This window comes from Sciurus vulgaris (assembly GCF_902686455.1).
Source record: "Sciurus vulgaris genome assembly, chromosome: 5".
Classification (NCBI taxonomy): Eukaryota; Metazoa; Chordata; class Mammalia; order Rodentia; family Sciuridae; genus Sciurus; species Sciurus vulgaris.
In genome coordinates, this window is record NC_136465.1 from 132,428,303 (window position 1) to 132,447,764 (window position 19,462).

At 40.4% G+C, this 19,462-nt stretch overlaps 1 protein-coding gene across 1 annotated transcript in view; it reads right to left on the bottom strand.

Moving 5' to 3' along the window:
* Positions 1 to 19,462, bottom strand: part of PTPRB (protein tyrosine phosphatase receptor type B) — a 115,157-nt gene that overhangs the window by 14,210 nt on the left and 81,485 nt on the right. The window contains 11 exon segments of the mRNA XM_079141334.1: positions 504 to 667; positions 853 to 975; positions 2,213 to 2,347; positions 4,140 to 4,216; positions 4,913 to 5,003; positions 5,594 to 5,675; positions 5,796 to 5,813; positions 5,910 to 5,993; positions 6,855 to 6,954; positions 10,294 to 10,400; positions 18,373 to 18,616. Of these exon segments, the coding sequence (XP_078997460.1) occupies positions 504 to 667; positions 853 to 975; positions 2,213 to 2,347; positions 4,140 to 4,216; positions 4,913 to 5,003; positions 5,594 to 5,675; positions 5,796 to 5,813; positions 5,910 to 5,993; positions 6,855 to 6,954; positions 10,294 to 10,400; positions 18,373 to 18,616 (1,225 nt within the window).

The following is a 19,462-nucleotide window of genomic DNA, read 5'->3' on the forward strand; positions in this document are numbered from 1 at the left end:
CAAATACATGCTACCAGACAGGGATGAAGCCTAGAACGGGGCTCCTGAAGGATGGGCGAGGCTTGTACAGGTGGAGGAGAGAGAGAAAGCCACTCCAAGGAGTGAGGTTGGCAGGAGGCAAGGATAAGTATGCACAGTCGCATTCCAGCTGGAGTGGGAGGGGACTTGTCAAGAACTTGGAAGGTGAGCTGGGCCTTGGGAAATCACTTAAGGATTTTGCATTTCATACAGTAGGAAAAAGAACAAGAGGGACAGAGAAGGATGGAAAGTGAGGGGGAGAGAGGTGGGAGGTGAAGAAAATGGAAAAGGAGAAGTCAGTGAAGGAGAATGAGGTTGGAGACCGGAAGGAAGAAGGAGGTAAGAAATCCTCCAGGGGCTGGACAGGCTGGTTGGCTCGGACAAACTTCCACCCACCACATTCCCCACGTTTGCACCTTTTTTCAGACTTTGGGGCACAGTCCTCCTAGGGATGCCATTTTACTGTCTCCTTGGTTGTCACGTACCTGCAGTGCACCACGGTGGGCCCCGCACCAGGAGTCCTGTTGATGTAGTCCCTGACAGTTCTCACAAACTGGATCAGGGACTGGGTGGTTTCTGGGACTCCATGGTCTGGCCACACTGTATAGTGAAAGTGACGGATGAGTCTGTTTGCATCAAGCTGCTCCTCCTGTGAGAGCAGAGAGCAGGATAATAAGAGGAGTGACCCACTGCAAACTCAAATTTGACAACGGTGCCACGTGAGAATTTCTATGGGCTGAAATGACAGCTAGAGAGGAACCAGCAAAAGTAAGAGTCACAGATCTCCATCTTTCCAAGGAGGGTGATTGAATGAAGTGAAGCAAACTAACATACGCTGCATATCTTAAACTCCCTGATGGTCCACTCGGGCAGCACCGACTCTGAGAGCATCTGCAGGATGAGGTCCCCATAGTAGAGGGAGTCCTGATCTGCTGGCCAGTAATGGTCACACTTTACCTAGAAGATGACAGACAGAAAAAAAAAATGAGTTGGGAAACAACTCCTGTGTGAACATGGACTTTTCCAAGGGACGAGGAGACATTGCAGAAGGCATTCCCCACTCCACCTGGATTCCTTCACCTCTCCAGCATAGTGTTTTGTGGCTAGAGGTTTTTTTTTTTTTTTTTTTTTTTTTTTTTATGATTATTATTGATTTCTTCAGCATTCCAGTCCCACTAGCAGATAAACCAGGACTTACAATCTATTTATTGCTCTTTTTGAAGAACAATTCAGTCAAGCAGAGGAAGGCATTGTCTTCCTGGCCCTGTTTTGTTCATATTTTTATCACTTTTTTAGTGTGGGCTATGTGCCAAGAGATCTTTGAGAAGTCAGAATGGTTAGCAAAGCTTGTGCAAAGAAAGGAGGGAACTGTGGACGCATATATTTATTTTTGCATTTTGTTTTGGAGCATTCATACATTTGTTTGTAAATGGATGTTTTATAAGTTACATATATTTGTTAGAACTATGTACTTGTGTATGTAGACACATATATCGAATATTGTGTGCATAGCTTTTATTCTAGTAATTATGGTGTAAAGAGAATACATTTTTATGTCTTATATACGAACATGTTTGTATGGTTATGAACATATTTCTAGTTGCCCCATCAATACATATAGTTAATATGTCTCTATATTTATCAAACAAAGCTAGTTTTGCTGAGGACATACATGTCTCACTCCAGCATGAATGACCTAAGAGACATTTGGAAACTCAACATATATTTATTGAGTACTTCAAATGTAATTTCTCTTATAATCCTAAAAGTAACCATATAAAAGAGAGGATTTTAATTGCTCTACAAGAGGTTTGCATGATTTGTCCAGATAATTTTTACTTTGCCTCTGCTCTTGAGAGCAGGGACAGGTCCCTTGACTCTGGCGGGCTCTCTTGCCTGGCTGCTCTGAAAGATGGAGCAGATGAGGCCAGGCACTCCTTCTGTGTCATGGCCACTCTGACAATCCCAGTCCTCACATGGAAAAAGCTTTGACTGAAACTTCAAACCCAGAACAAGAATTAGGGAGCACCTGGAATTCCTGTTACAGTCTTTTATACCTGAGTGGCTTCATTAACTAAGGACATTCTCAGGCAGCTCTACTTGGTTTCATAGGGTGCAGCTTTGGATTGAGGGAGTGAATTCCATCTGAATGGTGAAAAGCAAAGGTGGGAAGTCAGGAGGGCTATTCACTCACCCTGCCTTTCTCCACACACTGAGTCACCATGACAATGTTGTGAACGTTCTGTTCCCACGCCATTTTCCAGAAGTCATCCTTGGTGCCAGGAAGTGGTCCCTGAGTAGCAATGTATTCTCTTCTGAAGTTGTTGCCCTGCAGATGAATTTACAATATGGAGAGTTGGAAACAACGGGCCTCTTCAGAACTGTAAACAAAGAGTTAGCTCTGCAGATCAGATGATCTGGAGGTCTCTGCCAGGCGCCTGACTTGAGAAAAAGATACTTACACAAGTGTCAAGGCTTGAAAGCAGGAAGGACAAAGGCCAGAACATTGAACTATTGTTAAGAGCTAAACTTCCCTTAATCAGACTGGGTCTATTCTAAAAGGCGATTGGAGGACTCAGGCAGTGATCTAGAAAACACTTCACCTCAATTATGTGATTGTGTGTGTATGTGTGTAAACGGTTTGAGGGACTTACTTTTTGTCATTTGGGATAATCGATAATACAATAATTTGATGTCAAGAAATGGAAGCTTGTATGTATGTGTGTGTGTGTATGTGTCCCTGGGTCATTGAACCCAGGGCACTCTCCCACTGAGCTAGATACCCAGCACTTTTATTTTTATTTTGAGACATGTTCTCTCTAAATTGCTTAGGCTGACCTCAAACTTGCCATTCTCTTGCCTCAGCCTCCTGAGTTGCTGGGATGACAGTGTGTGTCACTGCTCCCAGCTATGCAAGAGAAACCACTGTTTGTTGGAGTGCCACCATACAGTGTGCAGTGGGTCAGGACTTCCACAGATACTATTTAATACTTACCATAATTCTATGGGCTAGGATCTTTCTGCTCACTCAACCCGCACTCCAGCAATGCAGAATTACCTGTAAATCTTGGTTGAAGCTGTTTTCTCTCCTCATCTAGATGCAGGGTCTCCATGTTTGGTCACCTCTGCCACTGGGAACCCCACTTACCCAAACTCTTCCTCTCATCTGACTATGTATCCTTAGCATGGTGCCTCTCCCACTGAGCTTCCTTTCTCTTTCTCTTCACTGGGTGATATTCTCCTCCTCAATGATCTGTGGCAACCTCTACCCTCTAGCTACTCAGAGAGTGGACCTCAGGCTACCAGCCATGGAATCACACAGGGGCTTGTTAGAAAGGCAGAATCCCAGGCCCCACCTCTGTGCTGCTGACTGACTCTGCCTTTTAACAAGACCCCTGGATGATGCTGATGTGTGGTAATGTTGGAGAAGCACAGCTCTAGGTTTCTCCTTGCCACTGCCTTGTAGTTTCCTGTTCTGACAGTTCCTTTAGGGCCAGGATATCGTCTTATCTTGTCCTGGTACACAGTTCAGTGTTTGATCTATGGTTAGCACTTAATTAATTGGTGTTTACTGAGTGAATGAATGATTGTTTGAAGTAAATATTATTACCCTAAGTGTTCAGAAAAGGAAATGGCCGTGACACAGGTCACAGAGCCAGCAAGGGATAGAAGTGGGATTCAACTTTGACCCTTAAAACTTCTTCCACTGCAGTGTGCTAATGTGGGAAGTTGGCAAAATGCTAGCTAGAATCAGGGTCCAAAGGTTTCACATAACCTTTGAGATGTGTCTGTGGTTTTCAAAAATTCAAATAACAAGATTGTCTTCCCTAGTGAGGCAGCACTGGAGGTCCATCTTCCAGGGATCTTGTCAAAGGGCAGCAGAGAAAACAACCATTGGAAATGTATCGTGGGCTGATGGTCATCCCATGTTACTATGGTCATTGTGAAAAATGGGGCTCAGAGTGATGGAATTGATTGCTTGCATTTTATGGCAATCAGACATGGTCTTCTACAAACCTACAAATGTTCCAGACCTGAGAGCAGAGGGAACATGCAAGAGGAGAGGCATTTCCAGTGTAGCTACCTGTCAAAGCTTCATCCCAGGCCCAGTGGCTACTTACCGGGACGTAGCTGGCATTGATGTAGTCAGAGCATGGGTCATCATCTACGTTGGACAGCTTCACTCTTGAGGCATCATCTGGAAGGAAGTTTGTTGAGAGATTTGTCGCTGTGTTTTGGGGTGGATTTTTTGTTTATGTAGTGTATGGTATTTGATGTCTCTTATCTCTGATCCCTACAACAGCCATAAGGGAAGTGTTTTTATCTCCATTTTACTGCTGAAGTGATAATTAATTAGCCTCAAGTTGCACAGGTGGCACATAAACAATCAGGCACAGGAGACAATGTGAAGTTCCAACTGTATCTTCCTTTGTAATGCTAATGACACTGGCCTAATGGAGTGGCCCACTCCCTTTCACTGATGGAGTAAATACAATCCAGAAAGACTATCTTCTGCTCCTTTGCCTAGTGGGGTAAGGATATATATATATTTAAAATTATAAACTAGAGATTTTGTTAAGAAAACCTAGGTCACCTTGATGTCAGAGCCCTGCTGTTAACCCCATTGCTGTTCTCAGCCACCAAAGAGAAATAGCAGGTCCACACAGGGAAATGACAGAAGCAGAAGAGTTCTCTCAGAGCCAGAATTTAAGATGGTCATTATCCTTCTGGAGAGAAATGCAGTAACATACAAGTCCTTCCTTATTAAAGTCATCTGGAGCCTGAGATCCTCCATATCCAGCTCTACCATATTTCTTTAGCCCTCTTTTATTCTTGGAAAAGAGCAGAAATGGCTAGAGGAAGACAGTGTTACAAATTTCAACACAAAACTTACAGGGCAATATATTGTTGTATCGATTTTTCCCTCTATTTTCTGGCAAGAGTGCAATATCACATGACTGGTTTCGGCCCACGTCTTTTAAGTCCTATTAGGTTTAAAAGTGAAAAATATGAACTAGAATAAGGCAAATTACACAGATTTTGATACATAATAATATCAAACCACATACACTAGTACAGTAGTTACTGCTTGTGAAATGCCTACTATTCCACACGTACTAGCTCTGATCCCTTCCACAGCCCCAAATGGGAATGTTCTTATCATCATCCTACAGATGAGGCTTAGACAGGATAACTAATGTACTCTGGGTCATGCTAGCGGCAAAACTGGAGATCAAATCCAAAGCCTGGGCACTTCTTGCCAAACCATATTGTTTTCCAGTCAAGCAAATGGCCAGACTGGATAACGGATGGTTTTAGGTTTGCATTTGACATTTGTCAATCCTTTCTTACCATCTGATCCTGGTAGGACTTGGTTTGCTATGCTATTCTGGAGCTCTGAGATTAGGTGGTTTATTGTGCAAGGAATGGTTTCAAGCACAAAAACACTCAGCTGAGACCCTAAGCATCATTGTCACTCCCGAGTCCAATCAGCCTCTGATTCCACAGTAAAGGTCAGAAGGGAAATTCTGCTAAGGACCAGGGGTGTTAAGGCTTCGCTGCACCTGAGTAGTACCTCATATTCCTTGGATAGAAGGTAGTTGGAGTCAGCCTGCAGCTTCATGAAATGTCCTTCAAACTGATTTACTTTTATGGGGCTGTAGTTAAAAATGAAACAAAAGGAAAAGAAAATTACTGAAGGCAAGGGGAAATGCCATAACCAAACTGCATTGTATTTCAAGAGCAGATAATAGAGTAATTAATGTATTCACTCTTACCAAGAAGTTTTCCGGTTACTGTGAAGAAGCCAAAAGAAGAAAGACCTCGTTAGCAAATCTCACACAGAACCATTTTTCAATAAATTAAATGAAAAAAATAAATGTGGCACTTACCCTTTCTGGCCCAGATTCAAGTGGACCGATAATGGTCTATCCCTACGAATGCTCAGGCGGGCAGAGGGCCTTTCTCGACCATGGCTGAAATGTAAGGCAGAGAATTTTTATTCTGATCATCATACTTGGTTTGAACAATATTTTTTCCATTTTTGGTAAGGCTGTGCATGTTTGTGCAAATGTGGATTTTTCAGAATTCATGTATCTTGCACTCAGCCAACATCTCTTTGAGGGAGGAACAGGGGAGGAACATTAAAAAGTGGATCTTTCTCACTTAGAAACGGATCTCTATAATAACTGAAGATCTCTGCCTCCTGGTTTTTGGCTACGGGTCATAATCACTTCCCACACTCTCAATAAAACTTTTCTTAAAAAAAAAAAAATTCCCAAACCAGTAAACCTCAGATGCCAGACAACTATAAGAGAGCACATTGTGCCATATTAAAAAAAAAAAAAAAAAAAAAAAAAAAACCACTAACAGAAGAGGACCATGGGGCCACATGCTATTTTCTTCTTTTGGATTTCTTCTTAAATTAGGATGACAGATACAAGCCATGAAATGGTGATGTCAACCAGATTTTTCAGGATATTTCAGAAAAGCACTTGGGCATGCAGTTGGCAAAAATCTCTGTCTTCATGAGGACATGAACCAACAACAAAAATTTTTGTTTCCTGTACAAAAGGAGTTATTTCATATTTAAATACTGCTACTGGTGACCTCTCAGTCATTGTTAAGGACCAAATTCATCAATGGTACATGGGGTTCATTGAAGGGGGATGAAAAGGGAGTTATGGTTTTATGTTGTGACTTTTGTTTCTACTGAGAAAACAATGGAGATTTAACCTAGGGAAATTATTTTTCCTTCTTAATTTTTAAGCTAAAGGGCATTTTCAACTACATCTCTAAAGTTGTGGGCCCTGTCACCAATGGGACCTTTGACTCACCTCGTTTTCCGTCTGCAGATGAAGAAGGCAATGAGAGCCACCAACATGCCAATTAAAAACAGGCCAGCACTCACACCTTCAATAACTCCAAACAAGGGTTCTGCAGCAATACGGGTGGGAAGAACAAAGCCAGGTGGGAAAATTAGTGGAAGAGAACCAATAAAAGAGCAACTGAGACTGTATCTCCCAGGGAATGTTATTGAAAGTACAATTTGGATATGCAACTGAGAAGGTGAAATGGAAGAAATGTTGGCTACTATCCTGTCCCAGGCAGGCCAGCTAAGGGAAGAGTTCATTAACTTTCAAAGTTAATGATACATAGTTTATAAAGAAATTATGGACTTTGTATATGAAGCTTGGAGCACCTGAGATAAAAGCCACATGTTTGTCAACCAGATAAAGATGCTATTTCATTTAAAAGTAGATTTTTTTTTTCTTTCAAGACAGGGTCTCTCTATGTTGCCAGTCTGACCTTGAACTTTTGGGTTCAAACAATTTTCTTGCCTTCGCCTCCTGAGCAGCTGGTACTACTACAGGCATGTCCTCCTGACCCAGCTTGCCTTTCTTTCTTTCTTTCTCCCAATCCCCCAGTCCTGGGGTTTGAACATAAGGTTTATGAATGCTAGACCAATGCTCTACCACTGAGCTACATTCTCAGCCCTATATTTTTAACAGTTTTATTGAAATATAATTCATAACCAAACAATTCACTCATTTAAACTGTACTATTCAATAGTTTGTAGTAGTCATAGAGTTTTGTGAAAACATCATCATAATCAACTTTATAACATAATTTTTATCACCCCCAAAAGAAAACCCCACGTCTATCAGCATTGTTCCCCATTCCTCTTTCCCAGGCCCTGGCTACTTTCCATGTCTAAGGATTGGCCTATTCTGGACATTTTATATAAATTGAATCATAAATGTGTGGCCTTTTGTGAGTGGCTTCTTTCACTTAGCATAATGTGTTCAGGATTCTTCCAAATTATATCAATATTTCATTCCTTTCAATGACTGAATAATATTCCCATCATAGGGCTATATCATATTTTGTTTATTCATCTACTGATGGACATTTGAGTTTCCACTTTTGTATCATTATGGATGGTGCTGATAGGAACATCCATGAATGAGTTTTTGGGTGGACATGTTTTCATTTCTCTAGGGTGTATACTTAGAATTTGCTGGATCATGGGGTAATTATGTTAAACATTTTGAGAAACTATAGGTTTCCCACACACTAGGCAAACTCTCTGTTAAAAAGATACATCCTCAGCTCACAGCTACATATGCCATTTTACATTCCCACGAGAAACATTGGAGGGTTCCAATTCTCCATATCCTCACTATTGTCTATTTGATTATTGCCATTCCAGTGATTATGAAGTGGTGTCTTATTGTGGCTTTGATTTGGATTTCTCTAACGACTAATAGTGTTAAATGTCTTTTCATATACTTATTGGCATTTTGTACACCTTTGTGCAAATTTCTACTCAACTCCTTTGCACATTTTTAAGTTGTGCTGTCTCTTTATTAATGAGTTATAGGTAAGGGTTCTTTGTGTATTCTGAATACTCAACCCTTATTAGGTATACGATTTGCAAATATTTTCTCCATTTCATGGGTTGTCTTTTCACTTGTTTGGTGGTGTTCTTTCAGGCATGAAAGCCTTTGTGATTAACTCCAATACATCTACTTTTTCTTTTGTAGCTTTGCTGTTAAATCTAAGAACTAATTTCTTAACTCAAGGTCACAAAAATTTACATCTATATTTTCTTTTAAATGTGTTAATGTTTGTCTCTCACATTTAGGTCTATAGAGTAGCCCATTTTTGGAGTTACATTTTAAGACCTTGGATTTATTATTTCATGTTGTTTTTCAATATTCATTAAATAACACAATAATCTTTCTTTTACTGTGTTTAATATCTTATTTTGAATGTATATGTAGTATATTCCTTTACTGGATTACATAAAGTTTCTGTTGTCTAAAAATATTTCAAATAGGAAAGAATTGTGTTTACAGAGTCCTGACTTAACATCAAATTATAAGTGAATACATCAAAATCCTCTTAGCTGGGTTTGAGCCTTCTTTGGTCTGAAAAGTGGAAGATTATCCCTGTCTTTGGCATAGATAGATAGGAAGGTTTGTGGGGTGAGCCACTGTTTGTCATGCAGCAGGGGAGACTCTTTCAGCTCTAAAGAACTTCCCTAGACCAAGAGACCAGCACAGTAGCACACGGGCCACCCACGGGAAAGCTGGGACAGACGATGATGTCAAGGAACAAAGTGATGAAAGAGATGCTATTCTCAGCGTGATGGAAATACAGAGACAGTGCAGTGCAGAGGCTGCATGCTCAGGCGGAAAGGGCCAGAAGCACAGCTGTGCCATCTTGGGCAAGTTACAGATCCTCAAGTCTTCACCTTTAAAATGGGAATGATAATAGCAATGAATTCTAAAGGTTGTAGAGAAGATTAGATGAGTTATTCTATGTGAAATTCTTAACACTGTAGCTGCACAGAGGAGTTAGCCGCTATTATTACTAGTCACTATTATTACTCAGACTTTCCCCATGAGCACACTAAAGAAGTTTCTTTCATAAATTTATGTAAAGCCTTTTAAATAAACATTTTAATTTTTATTATTATTTCATGGTGCTTGGAATTAAATCCAGGGCCTCATGCTTGCTAAACAAGCATTCTACCACGAAGTTACATCCCCAGCCTACAACAGTACTTGTTTGAGATATTTGTCATTAATACTTTGCTGTTTTTCCTCTAGTCTTTTTTCCTATGTCCAGGTGCTCCTCAGTTTCTGAGGGGCATTGATTCTGGGCCATTTCTCTCAGGATATCAAAATTCATGGTTGTTCAAGTCCTTCATATAAAATGATGTAGTATTTGTGTATAACCTGTGTACATCTTCTATATACACTGAGTCATCTCTAGATCTCTACAATACCTAATAATATGTAAATGCTTTGTCAATAGTTGCTACACTATATTGTTTAGGAACAATGACAAGAAAAACTCTGTACATGTTGGGAACAGACACAACTCTTCCCCCAAATATTTGCAATACACAATGGAGTCAGAGGGCTGACTATATGTGCATACGTTCATTTCCACTCATAACTGAAAGCCTCTCATACCAACTTACATTTTGGCCCGGGTAGCTCTTGATTTTAATGTTTTTCAATTGCTGTTTTTCTTTTTAATAGAAAAAAAATCTTGTACTGCACCTTCTTGTCTATATTAGTGTCCCACAGAAGTTGTGCAATCTCCCTAATCCACATCAGTTCATGATCATACAAAGATTAAGTTCCATGTGAAAATAATGTTTCTCCCACCATCAGGCAAGTCACCAGATCTCCCCCTAGAGGCTCTTTCCGGTGACAGTGGCTGGCAGAACATGAGGGTAGATGGAAAGGTTAGCCTTACCTGACTCAGTGGTAATAGGCAAAGAGAAAAATGTGTCTGAATAGAGTGGCTTTGTGAATTCTTTCAGGTCTTCATCAAACAGCTGAGTAAAAGCCCGAATGCTGATTCTGAAAAGAAAACAGACAAACTTAAGATTTATTAAGTGCGAATTAATAGAACTGGTTGAAAAATGTGTATAAGGAGAAATAGGGTGGGCATATGGTCATTGCATATGGAGGGTGGATATGAATTATGGAATCAGATAAACCTGAATTCATGCATTCATTCATTGAGGTATTCATCAAATATTTATTGAGGTCCTGCTGTATGCTAGTCCCTATCTAGGATCTAGGGATACTACAAAGGAACAATACAAAGTCCCTACCATTCCAGAGGTTACATTCTCATAGAGAAAGTCAAACAATAAATCCACAAATATAATATGGCAGATGGTAATGTGTGCTTTGAAAAAGAAAAGAGCAGCATAAGGAAGACAGAAAGCAAGGGGAATAGAGAGTGTGGGACTGGTTTACTTGACGTGGTCAGTGAAGGAGTCCTTTAGAAGGAGACATTTGCACGGAAATCAGAGGAAAGAGTGTGTGGACAGTTTCGGGGGGCAGACCCACATTCCAGATAGTGGGAACTGGAGGTATAAGGCTCTGAGGTTGGAACATCCCTGGGACTTCTGAGAAACAGTGAAAGACCAGCGTGGCGGAAGCTCAGTGAGTGAGTGGTCGGAGATGATATCAGAGAGGTAGATGGATCAAACCATGTAAGACTCAGAGGCCATGGTGAAGACTTTGACGTTTTGTTTTAAGTGACATGGGAAACTACTGGACAGTGTTCATCAGGATGCCCCTGCCTGTTGTTGCATGGAGAATGGACAGTTGGGCAAAGGAAAAAGAAGGAAAACTAGTTGGAAGGGTATTGCAATAATCCAAGTGAGAAGTGGAAGCCTCAACCAGGGTGGTAGTGGTGAAGGTAGTAAGAAGTGGTGGATATTTCAAAGAAGGAGTTGAAAGGTTTGCCAATAGATGTGGAGTATGAAAGAAAGGAGGAATCGAGGATGATTTCACACGTTTTGACTGGGGAGCAACTGGAAGAGTGGAGTTCCTATTTATTGACATGAGGGAAGACTATAGAGTTGTAGATTGAGGAGTCTGGGAGGATCCAGAAAGAGTTTAGTTTGGGGAGCAGATTTCTAAGATGCCTTTTAGAGATGTCAAGTGGTTCAAATGTCAATATTATTATTGCTGCTGTTATTGTCATTTTAACTTGCATACCTCCCCATCTTTCTGGCATTAGTTTTTTTTTTTTAACGTGCCTTTTATCTAAAGATATTTTAATATCATTGCTATCGTTCTCACCATGAAACATGTATTAAAGGTCTTTTTAAAAAAATTTTTTTTTTTAGTGTCAATGGACCTTTATTTTATTCATTTATTTATATGCGGTGCTGAGAATCAATCCCAGTACTTCATACATGTTTAGGCAAGTGCTCTACCACTGAGCCACAACCCCAGGCCCTTCTTTTTATCTGATTGCTGAAGTTATAAAGAGATGCACGGTCTCTGGTCTTCAAAACTTGAAAACATAGAACTGGGCATAGGGGTGCATGCCTGTTATCCTAGCAACTTGGAGGACAGAGGCAGGAAGGTCTCAAGTTCAAGGCCAGGCTTGGCAACTTAGCAAGACCCTGTCTCAAAATAAAAAGTGAAAGAAAGGTTTGGAGATGTAGTTCAGTGGTAGAGAGCCCCTGGATTCAATCCCCAGTACTACAAAACAACCAACCAACGTTGAAAAATAGAATATAAACAAATAGGGCAAGTAGTAAGAGAGAAAGGCACATATTAAATTGCAAATGAAGAACACTGGAAGTTGGAGAAAACTATTGGGTTGAAGGAGATGGAGTGACTGGGAGCAGAAAGCTCAGTTAAGAGACTGCTGCAACAATCCAGGTCAAGGATATGGGGCCCTGACATGGAGCAATGGCAACGAGGATGGAAAGAAGACTATGAAAGGCACTGAGGGGGACTAGATGGGGCTGAGGCTAAAATGAGAAGGGAAGAATCAAAGATGAGAGAAAGACTTGAGCTCAAGTCACGCAGGAGAACAATGGCACCACTGATAGAAACTGGGAGCCATACTGGAGAAAGATGATGAGTTTTGCTTGGAATATAAATTTAGCACCATGGCGAGGCATTGATTTAGAGCTCTCTAGCTGATATTTAGAGTTATTCCAATGGACAGGAAAACTGCTAAAGTAGCTGTCCATCCATCCACATGAGATGGTAACTGCCAATCATCTGGTCTAAAATTCAACAAGCAAGACAGAGCTACTAAAACAGATTTGTAAGCTCCATTTGAATGGAAAGCCTATGATCCCCACCATAGCACCTACTTGTCATGCTTTTGGCATGAATCAGGCCCAGTCTGGAGGGTGGTACTCAATGTCTGGGGACATATAATAGGAAGAATTAGAAATCATTGGAGGTGACTGACCAGGATGATGATAGAGAAGACTTAGAGGAACATAAGAGTTGGCTTCAGATTTAAGGAAAGCTGACATGTGAAAGAGGGAAAGGGAAGTGATTGATTTTCTTCTTAAAGGTAGAACTAGGCTCAGCAGGTTGAAGTCATAAGGAGGGAGGAGTTCAGGAACGTAAAATCATGGTCTAACATCTATATCATGAGCTACTTTGTAGGTAGTGAGCTCCCAGTTTTTGGTGCAGATTTAAGCATACGTGGGAGTAGAATGAATTCCCAGGGAAGCTGTAGGAGGGTAGCTCTGCATTAAGTTAAAGACTGGTTGAGATGACTTGAGTTCCTTCTATCTTAAAGATTCCCTGATAAGATTTACTGAAGATTCCCTTGAAGGTTTACTCATAAGAATATTAGACTTGTTCTATGTAGGAAGACTGTTGCTACCATTAATTTAAACCCAGTGAAAGTAAATGGAAGACTCTTTTCTCCTTTAAGAAAAAAATCTACTTGTTTAATACCAAGTTATCTGGCAAGACCCTGAAGTAATGCTTAAGCAGGTAGAGTGCAGGGCAAATAATTCTGATCCTTCAGCTCCTCCTCCTAACTTATGCCCAGGTTCAAGTGTGAAGTAAACATCAAGATGGCACTGATCAGCCACATCTTTAATTTCAGCTCTAAAAGATCCTGGAAATACATTGGGAAAGGTTTGCAAAGGGTAACAAGTAATCACTATATGTTAAACAAGAAGGTAAAGAGTTTGTGTGTATTGTTAATTTATTATATATTTGGAAATTGAAAAGAGTGTTTCTGATGATAAGAGTTTCTTATATTGGTGTAGGCATTTATAAATGTGGGAGGACTTTAACAAACATGGTTCTATTCATCTCCAAACGTCTTCAACAGAACAAGGAAGTTTATTATATTACTTTAGAGGTTTGGAACTTGCAGCCTGTAGAGATTCCATGTCTTTTTGTCCAAGATGACAGAGATAACTGGTGAAAGAAAACCAAACTCCATTTCTACCTCCTAGTGCGGACTTTTCTCTCCTACTTCCTCTTGATGTAATTTTTGGCTAAAAACAGGGACTTCTGTGGGAGGAGTGCCAAGAAGAGCCTGGGCCAAGAACCAGAGGATCTGAAGTCTAGCTTTTGCTCTGTTGCTGATTAAGGAAAGGCTCCCCAAAGTTCTGTATATCTCAGTTCCTCCATTTATAAAATAAAAACATGGGATATAACAACCTTGCTGTGTTCTGCTCTAAAATTCGAGGAATCACTGACATCAAAACAAATTACAAAATAGATGCAGGGATCTTTGGGAACATAGGAGGGAGACAGTGGCCTAGCATATGCTTGGCTTACAATGAGTGGTCAGCAGGAACTCTGCTCTTACAACTCTTTCTAAACAAGGACACCACAACCATATTCCCTAGCCCAGCACTTAGTACCCACCCACAGTCCTGTCACATCCTATTTCTCAGTCTTTCCTTCTATCTCTTTTTATGTAGCCCTCGTTTGAAACTGGACTCCTTGTTCTTCTCTAAACAATCTGTGTAATTTTGCCTCCACGTTTTGACTCCAACTGTTCCCTCCACATTGACTCTTCGGACTGTTCCCATCTCCATACTTCTAAATCCTTTCATCCTTTTTGGTGCCCAGCTAAAGTGATACATCCTCAAAGAAGTCTTCTGAACCTTCACAGCATTTATTTAGCTATATCCTTCTGATGCCCATCAACATTTCTACTTATATTTTATAGATATGTTTCCTTTCTACATTATAAACTCCTTGAAAGCAGGGGCCTCATCTACTTATCTATCTCCCCACCACCTAGTTGACCACCCTCCATGGGGAACGTAAGAAATCCTTCACTGAATAAGTCATCAGCATGAAAAATATCATAATATGAATAAGATATTGCTTTAATGAACAGGTATCTGATAGTAATTATTTCAACTTTAAATGTATCCAGAATCATAACTGTATAGCAGAAAATTTGTGACCACATGGTTTGGTTTCCTTCATTTGAGGAAAATGAGGTTAGGAGAAGCTAACTACCTGACTGTGGTCAGACTGCTATGCTATTTAGAATAAAAACAAAACTAGATCAGCACTTTCATAACCTCCAAACTGTCTCTCACCCTAATGATCTGCCCTTCTCTTTACATGGGGAACAAGGCCAATGATACATACAGGTAATAGGAATCCAGCAATGAATGGGAACCTATATTCATTGACATAATAAACTTGCATATCACCTATACCTCATATTTTCCATCTGTTTTCAATTCTGATGTTTATTTTTCAAGTTTTTTTTTCCCCATTTACTTATTCCCTTTGGGTTGAGAGTGGGGGGAGATGCCTGACAGCATGGAGGGTCACTGTGGTGATTATCACCTTGAGACAGGCACAGTTCTGACTACTTTGAGGAATGATTGGCAGCCATCACACAAGAGGCTGCTTAGTTTGTAGTTTTCCCACATATTTTGGAAGGTTATGCCTCCTCTTATCCTGCTTGATCCTGCATGCCTTTATCAGGATGAACCAAACATATTGGAGAAATAAAGGAAAGTTGACATCTAGAAAATAAATATGTGCACCATGAGTTAATTAAGCTACAACAAGAATGGGTAACATTCACAGGTTGTCTGGCTCATTCCCTTATTTGTTCATAAACATTTCAAGAGTACCTCTTTTGTGCCAAGTGCTTGACATGTTGTTCTGTAACCAATGACACTTCTCTCTCTCTCTCCTATTAGACTGTGAGCTCTCACAGCCTAGTGAAGAGGGAGGAAAAAGGGTTAAAAGCAGGATTAGAGGGATACAGGGACAGGATGCTATGGCAATGGAGCTGCAGAAGCAAGTACTCAACTGCTCAGTCAGGGATTGACAGGGATGGTATGGGGCAGTTGAAGGTTGAGCTGACTTTCAAAACCAGTCAGAGAAGAGTAGAAAGCAACCCAAAAAGAGTGAAAAGAACATGCTCAGGTTCAGAGGTATAGGACAGCCATGCCACATTCAGGGACTTGGCAGGAATGAAGGGTAGAAAGTGGGCAGGTATACTTGGGGCAAATGGTAGGAGATGAGCTCTTGTAAGTGAATGGGAACAATAGGAAGACCTTAATGTATAAGGACATGCTCAGGTTTGGATCTCTCACAGATGAGGAAAGTGAGGAGTAGAGAGCTGAAAAGCTGCTTACAAGGTCACATAGTTAAAAGGTAGCACAGATGGCACTCCAATGCAGGGGCTCTTCCAGAGACCTCCACAGCTATTGTGGACAGGAAGGCAGGGTGCTGAGGGCTTGGCTGTTGGAAGACACAAATCGTCTACAATTTCTCTCTTGCTTTCTCTATGAAATGTGGTACAACTGCCCTCCCTTAAACACATTAAGTTTCTACAGTTTCAGTTTTCCACAGTCAACTGCCATCCCAAAATATTAAATGGAAAATTCTAGAAATAAGCAATTCAGAAGTTTGAAATTGCACACCATCATTCTAAGTTGCATAATGAAATCTCACTCTGCACTCTTGCCCAGGAGGTGAATCATCCATGTGTCTAGCATTTCCACACTGTGTATGCTTACCCACCTGTTAATCATTTAATAGCTGTCTTGTTATCAGATTGACTGTCAAGGTCTAGCAGTGCTTATGTTCAAGTAACCCTTATTTTATTTAATAATGGCCCCAAAGTGCAAGCATAATGAAGCTGGCAATTTAGATATGCCAAAGAGAAGCTGCAAAGTGCTTCCTTTAGGTATAATGTGAAAGTTCTTGACTTAATAAAGAAAAAAAATTACAAGCTGAGATGGCTAAGGTCTATGATAAGAATGAATCTTTTACCCATGGAATTGTGAAAAAGAAAAAAGACATTTGTACTAGTTTTGTTGACATAACTCAAATGACAAAAGTTATGCCACAGTGTGTGATAATTATTTAGCCAAAATGGAAAAAGCATTAAAGCCTTCAGTACTACCATGGTCTCAGGCATCCACGAAGGGTCTTGGAACATAGCCTCCTTGAATAAAGGGTGTCTAATGTAAGGAGTCATCTTCTCTTCTCCCTTAATAAGCAAATGAACAAGACAGCCTCAATTTTCCACCTCTGAAGTGAAAATAGTCCTTGGGAGATATACTCAGGTTTCCTGTAGCCAAGAACCTGAGGCATATTTTGATTCTTCAGGAACTAAAGGACCCCAAATTCTGATCTTGCCTATGTTTCTCCTTTGCACTCAGATCTCCTTTCCTTCAAGTAGGCTTATATGGTCTTGAAGTATATAACAATAATAACTTTGTGCATGTTTCTTCTGCAAGTGCTGACGTTGCCTGGGAGGTAATAGCAAGCTGGTGGTAAGTCCTGGGCAGAAATAACTACTATGCCTAGTTCTTACCCAAAGTGAGTTTTTTGTTTTAGAAAAACCATCTTCCTGACTTTGTTGAGGTAAAGGAGGGACTAAGAAATCTCTTAAGTGTGATGTTTTGTCAGAGTCTCCTTTTGGAAATGGCAGAAAAGATTCTTCTACTGAGACTTAGGAGTTATATTCAAAATATGTATTAGTCAATGAGACCTTAGCCCTCACCAACCATAATGGGAACTGAACCAAGCAGAACTTGATTGGCTGCCATACTGTCTGGGTATCAGCTCTGTTAACACCTGGCAAAGAGGGTATATCCTCTACAGAAGTAATGATCTTGGATGCCTATAGACTTGTATCCAAGAGTGTAGGCTTCAGGGGTGGGAGGGGTGGGGGGAAGGGAAAAAATAACAGAATGAATCAAACAACATTACTCTATGTAAATTTATGATTACACAAATGGTATGCCTTTGTGCCATGTACAAACAGAGAAACAACATGTATCCCATTTGTTTACAATAAAAAAAATAAATAAATAAAATTAAAAAAAAATAATAGGTTAAAGGAAAAAAAAAAAAAAAAAAAAAAGAGTGTAGGCTTCATTTTCCTTGAGGACCCTGAGTGATATGTTATATATTTCTGTTTCTACTTCCTTTCTGGAAACACAGTGCAGAACAAGAGCACAATTTTGAGGGCTGTAAGGACACACCAGTGGCAGTGCTGCTTCCTGTGGCCCAGGCCAAATGGCTGCTGTTTTTCACCTGCCATCTCAGAGGGAGGAAAGGGTGTCCCTACTCATTCAGCAACTCTTTCCCTTTCAGAGTTCTGCTGAACCACAGAGCACCTTCATCTTTACATGCCTCAAAAGGTAAATGAAATAATTTCAGTTCTCATTAAGAGCAGAAGATATAAACTCATGTTGTTTGAGTTTCCCTAAACTCAGTCTATTCGGACATTTTCACAATAGGTAAGGTCATAAATTAGTTGACTCATATTAAAGAAGATGTAGGAGAAAAAACAGTCTATTAAAAGCCTTCAGTTTTTCACATAACAAATTGCAACTTTTGTAGAATGCCGAGAGCTCTCTTTACACATTACCTGAGAATGGAGGCAGGATTCCAACTTTTATAAATCACCCAGCAAAATGTAGAGTATCATTGTAACGTAAGCTATTAATCTCAGAAGCTCACATCCAGCAAATGCTCAGATAGCTCAGCTTCTTGTAATGTAGCATGTCCCTTCTAGCAAAACAATGGTAATGCATCTAACCTGTAAGAAGTGTGTGGCTTCAGTGGTCCATCACAGAATTTTTGCTGACTAGGATCGCATTTTCCACCTAGGCTGTCCATCTCTGCTCCAAGCTTAATGTTGAAACTCTTGGAGTTGCTGTCAGGACTTTCGGCACATTTGCTGGCAAAATAATTGGTTTGATACACTCGAATGGAGGCATTGTGCCTGTATTCCAGGTAAGAAGGGAGAGGGTGCTGTTGTTCTGGCTTCAGCTCATCGCTGCCTGGAGGAGAAAACCCATCATTAAACTTGCCTTTCTTGTGGCTTGAGGGATTTCTATCTAGGTTTCTAAGACTGCCTCCTTATCCACTCTCTCCGGTCATCCCAGATTACAGATTCTATGATCTCTGTGAAAGTCTCCTGGTGAAATTAATTTTAATTCACTTTTTCTAAAAGAAATTTTGTATATATAACATGCACATACATGTATATCATCATTTTTCTAGGAAAATAAAATGAGATTAGTTTATCACATCAAATGATAATTAGACCCACAGGGAAGTGCTTGGGAGTGATAGTGACCAAATTATATTATATTGTGTATTGTGTGCATGTATGAATATGGAACAATAAATCCCATCAGTATGTACAACTATAATGAACCAATAAAAAATGTGCAGCAACTCCAGAAAGCTGGACAACTCCCCATTGTGAGAGTAGACCTGCTCCACAAGCTCTCTGCCTTGCCAATAATCGCTGCAGTTGAGTTAATAAGGAAACCCCTATGACCCGGGAAACAGAACAGATAACAGAAATCACGTCCCTGGCCAGAGCAGTTGTCCCACAAGAAACATTCCACGTGCCATTCCCACTTTGATAATTGCTCTGTGTGTGGCTCTGTTATCTTGAGTACAATTTAATCCTGGCTCAAATTTGGTCCCTCACTCAGAGCTCTTCCCAGAACTCTTCCCTTGTCCGCCCAGTCTGCTGTGTGTTTTGGCACTGAGAACTAATTTTGATGTTGGTGGTAGAAAAGTGTAATTAGGAAGATAAATATTATAGATATTAAATACCATTTACAATGAACTTCAAGGTGTGGTACTGTGGGGTTCATTACGGCATCCTGGAC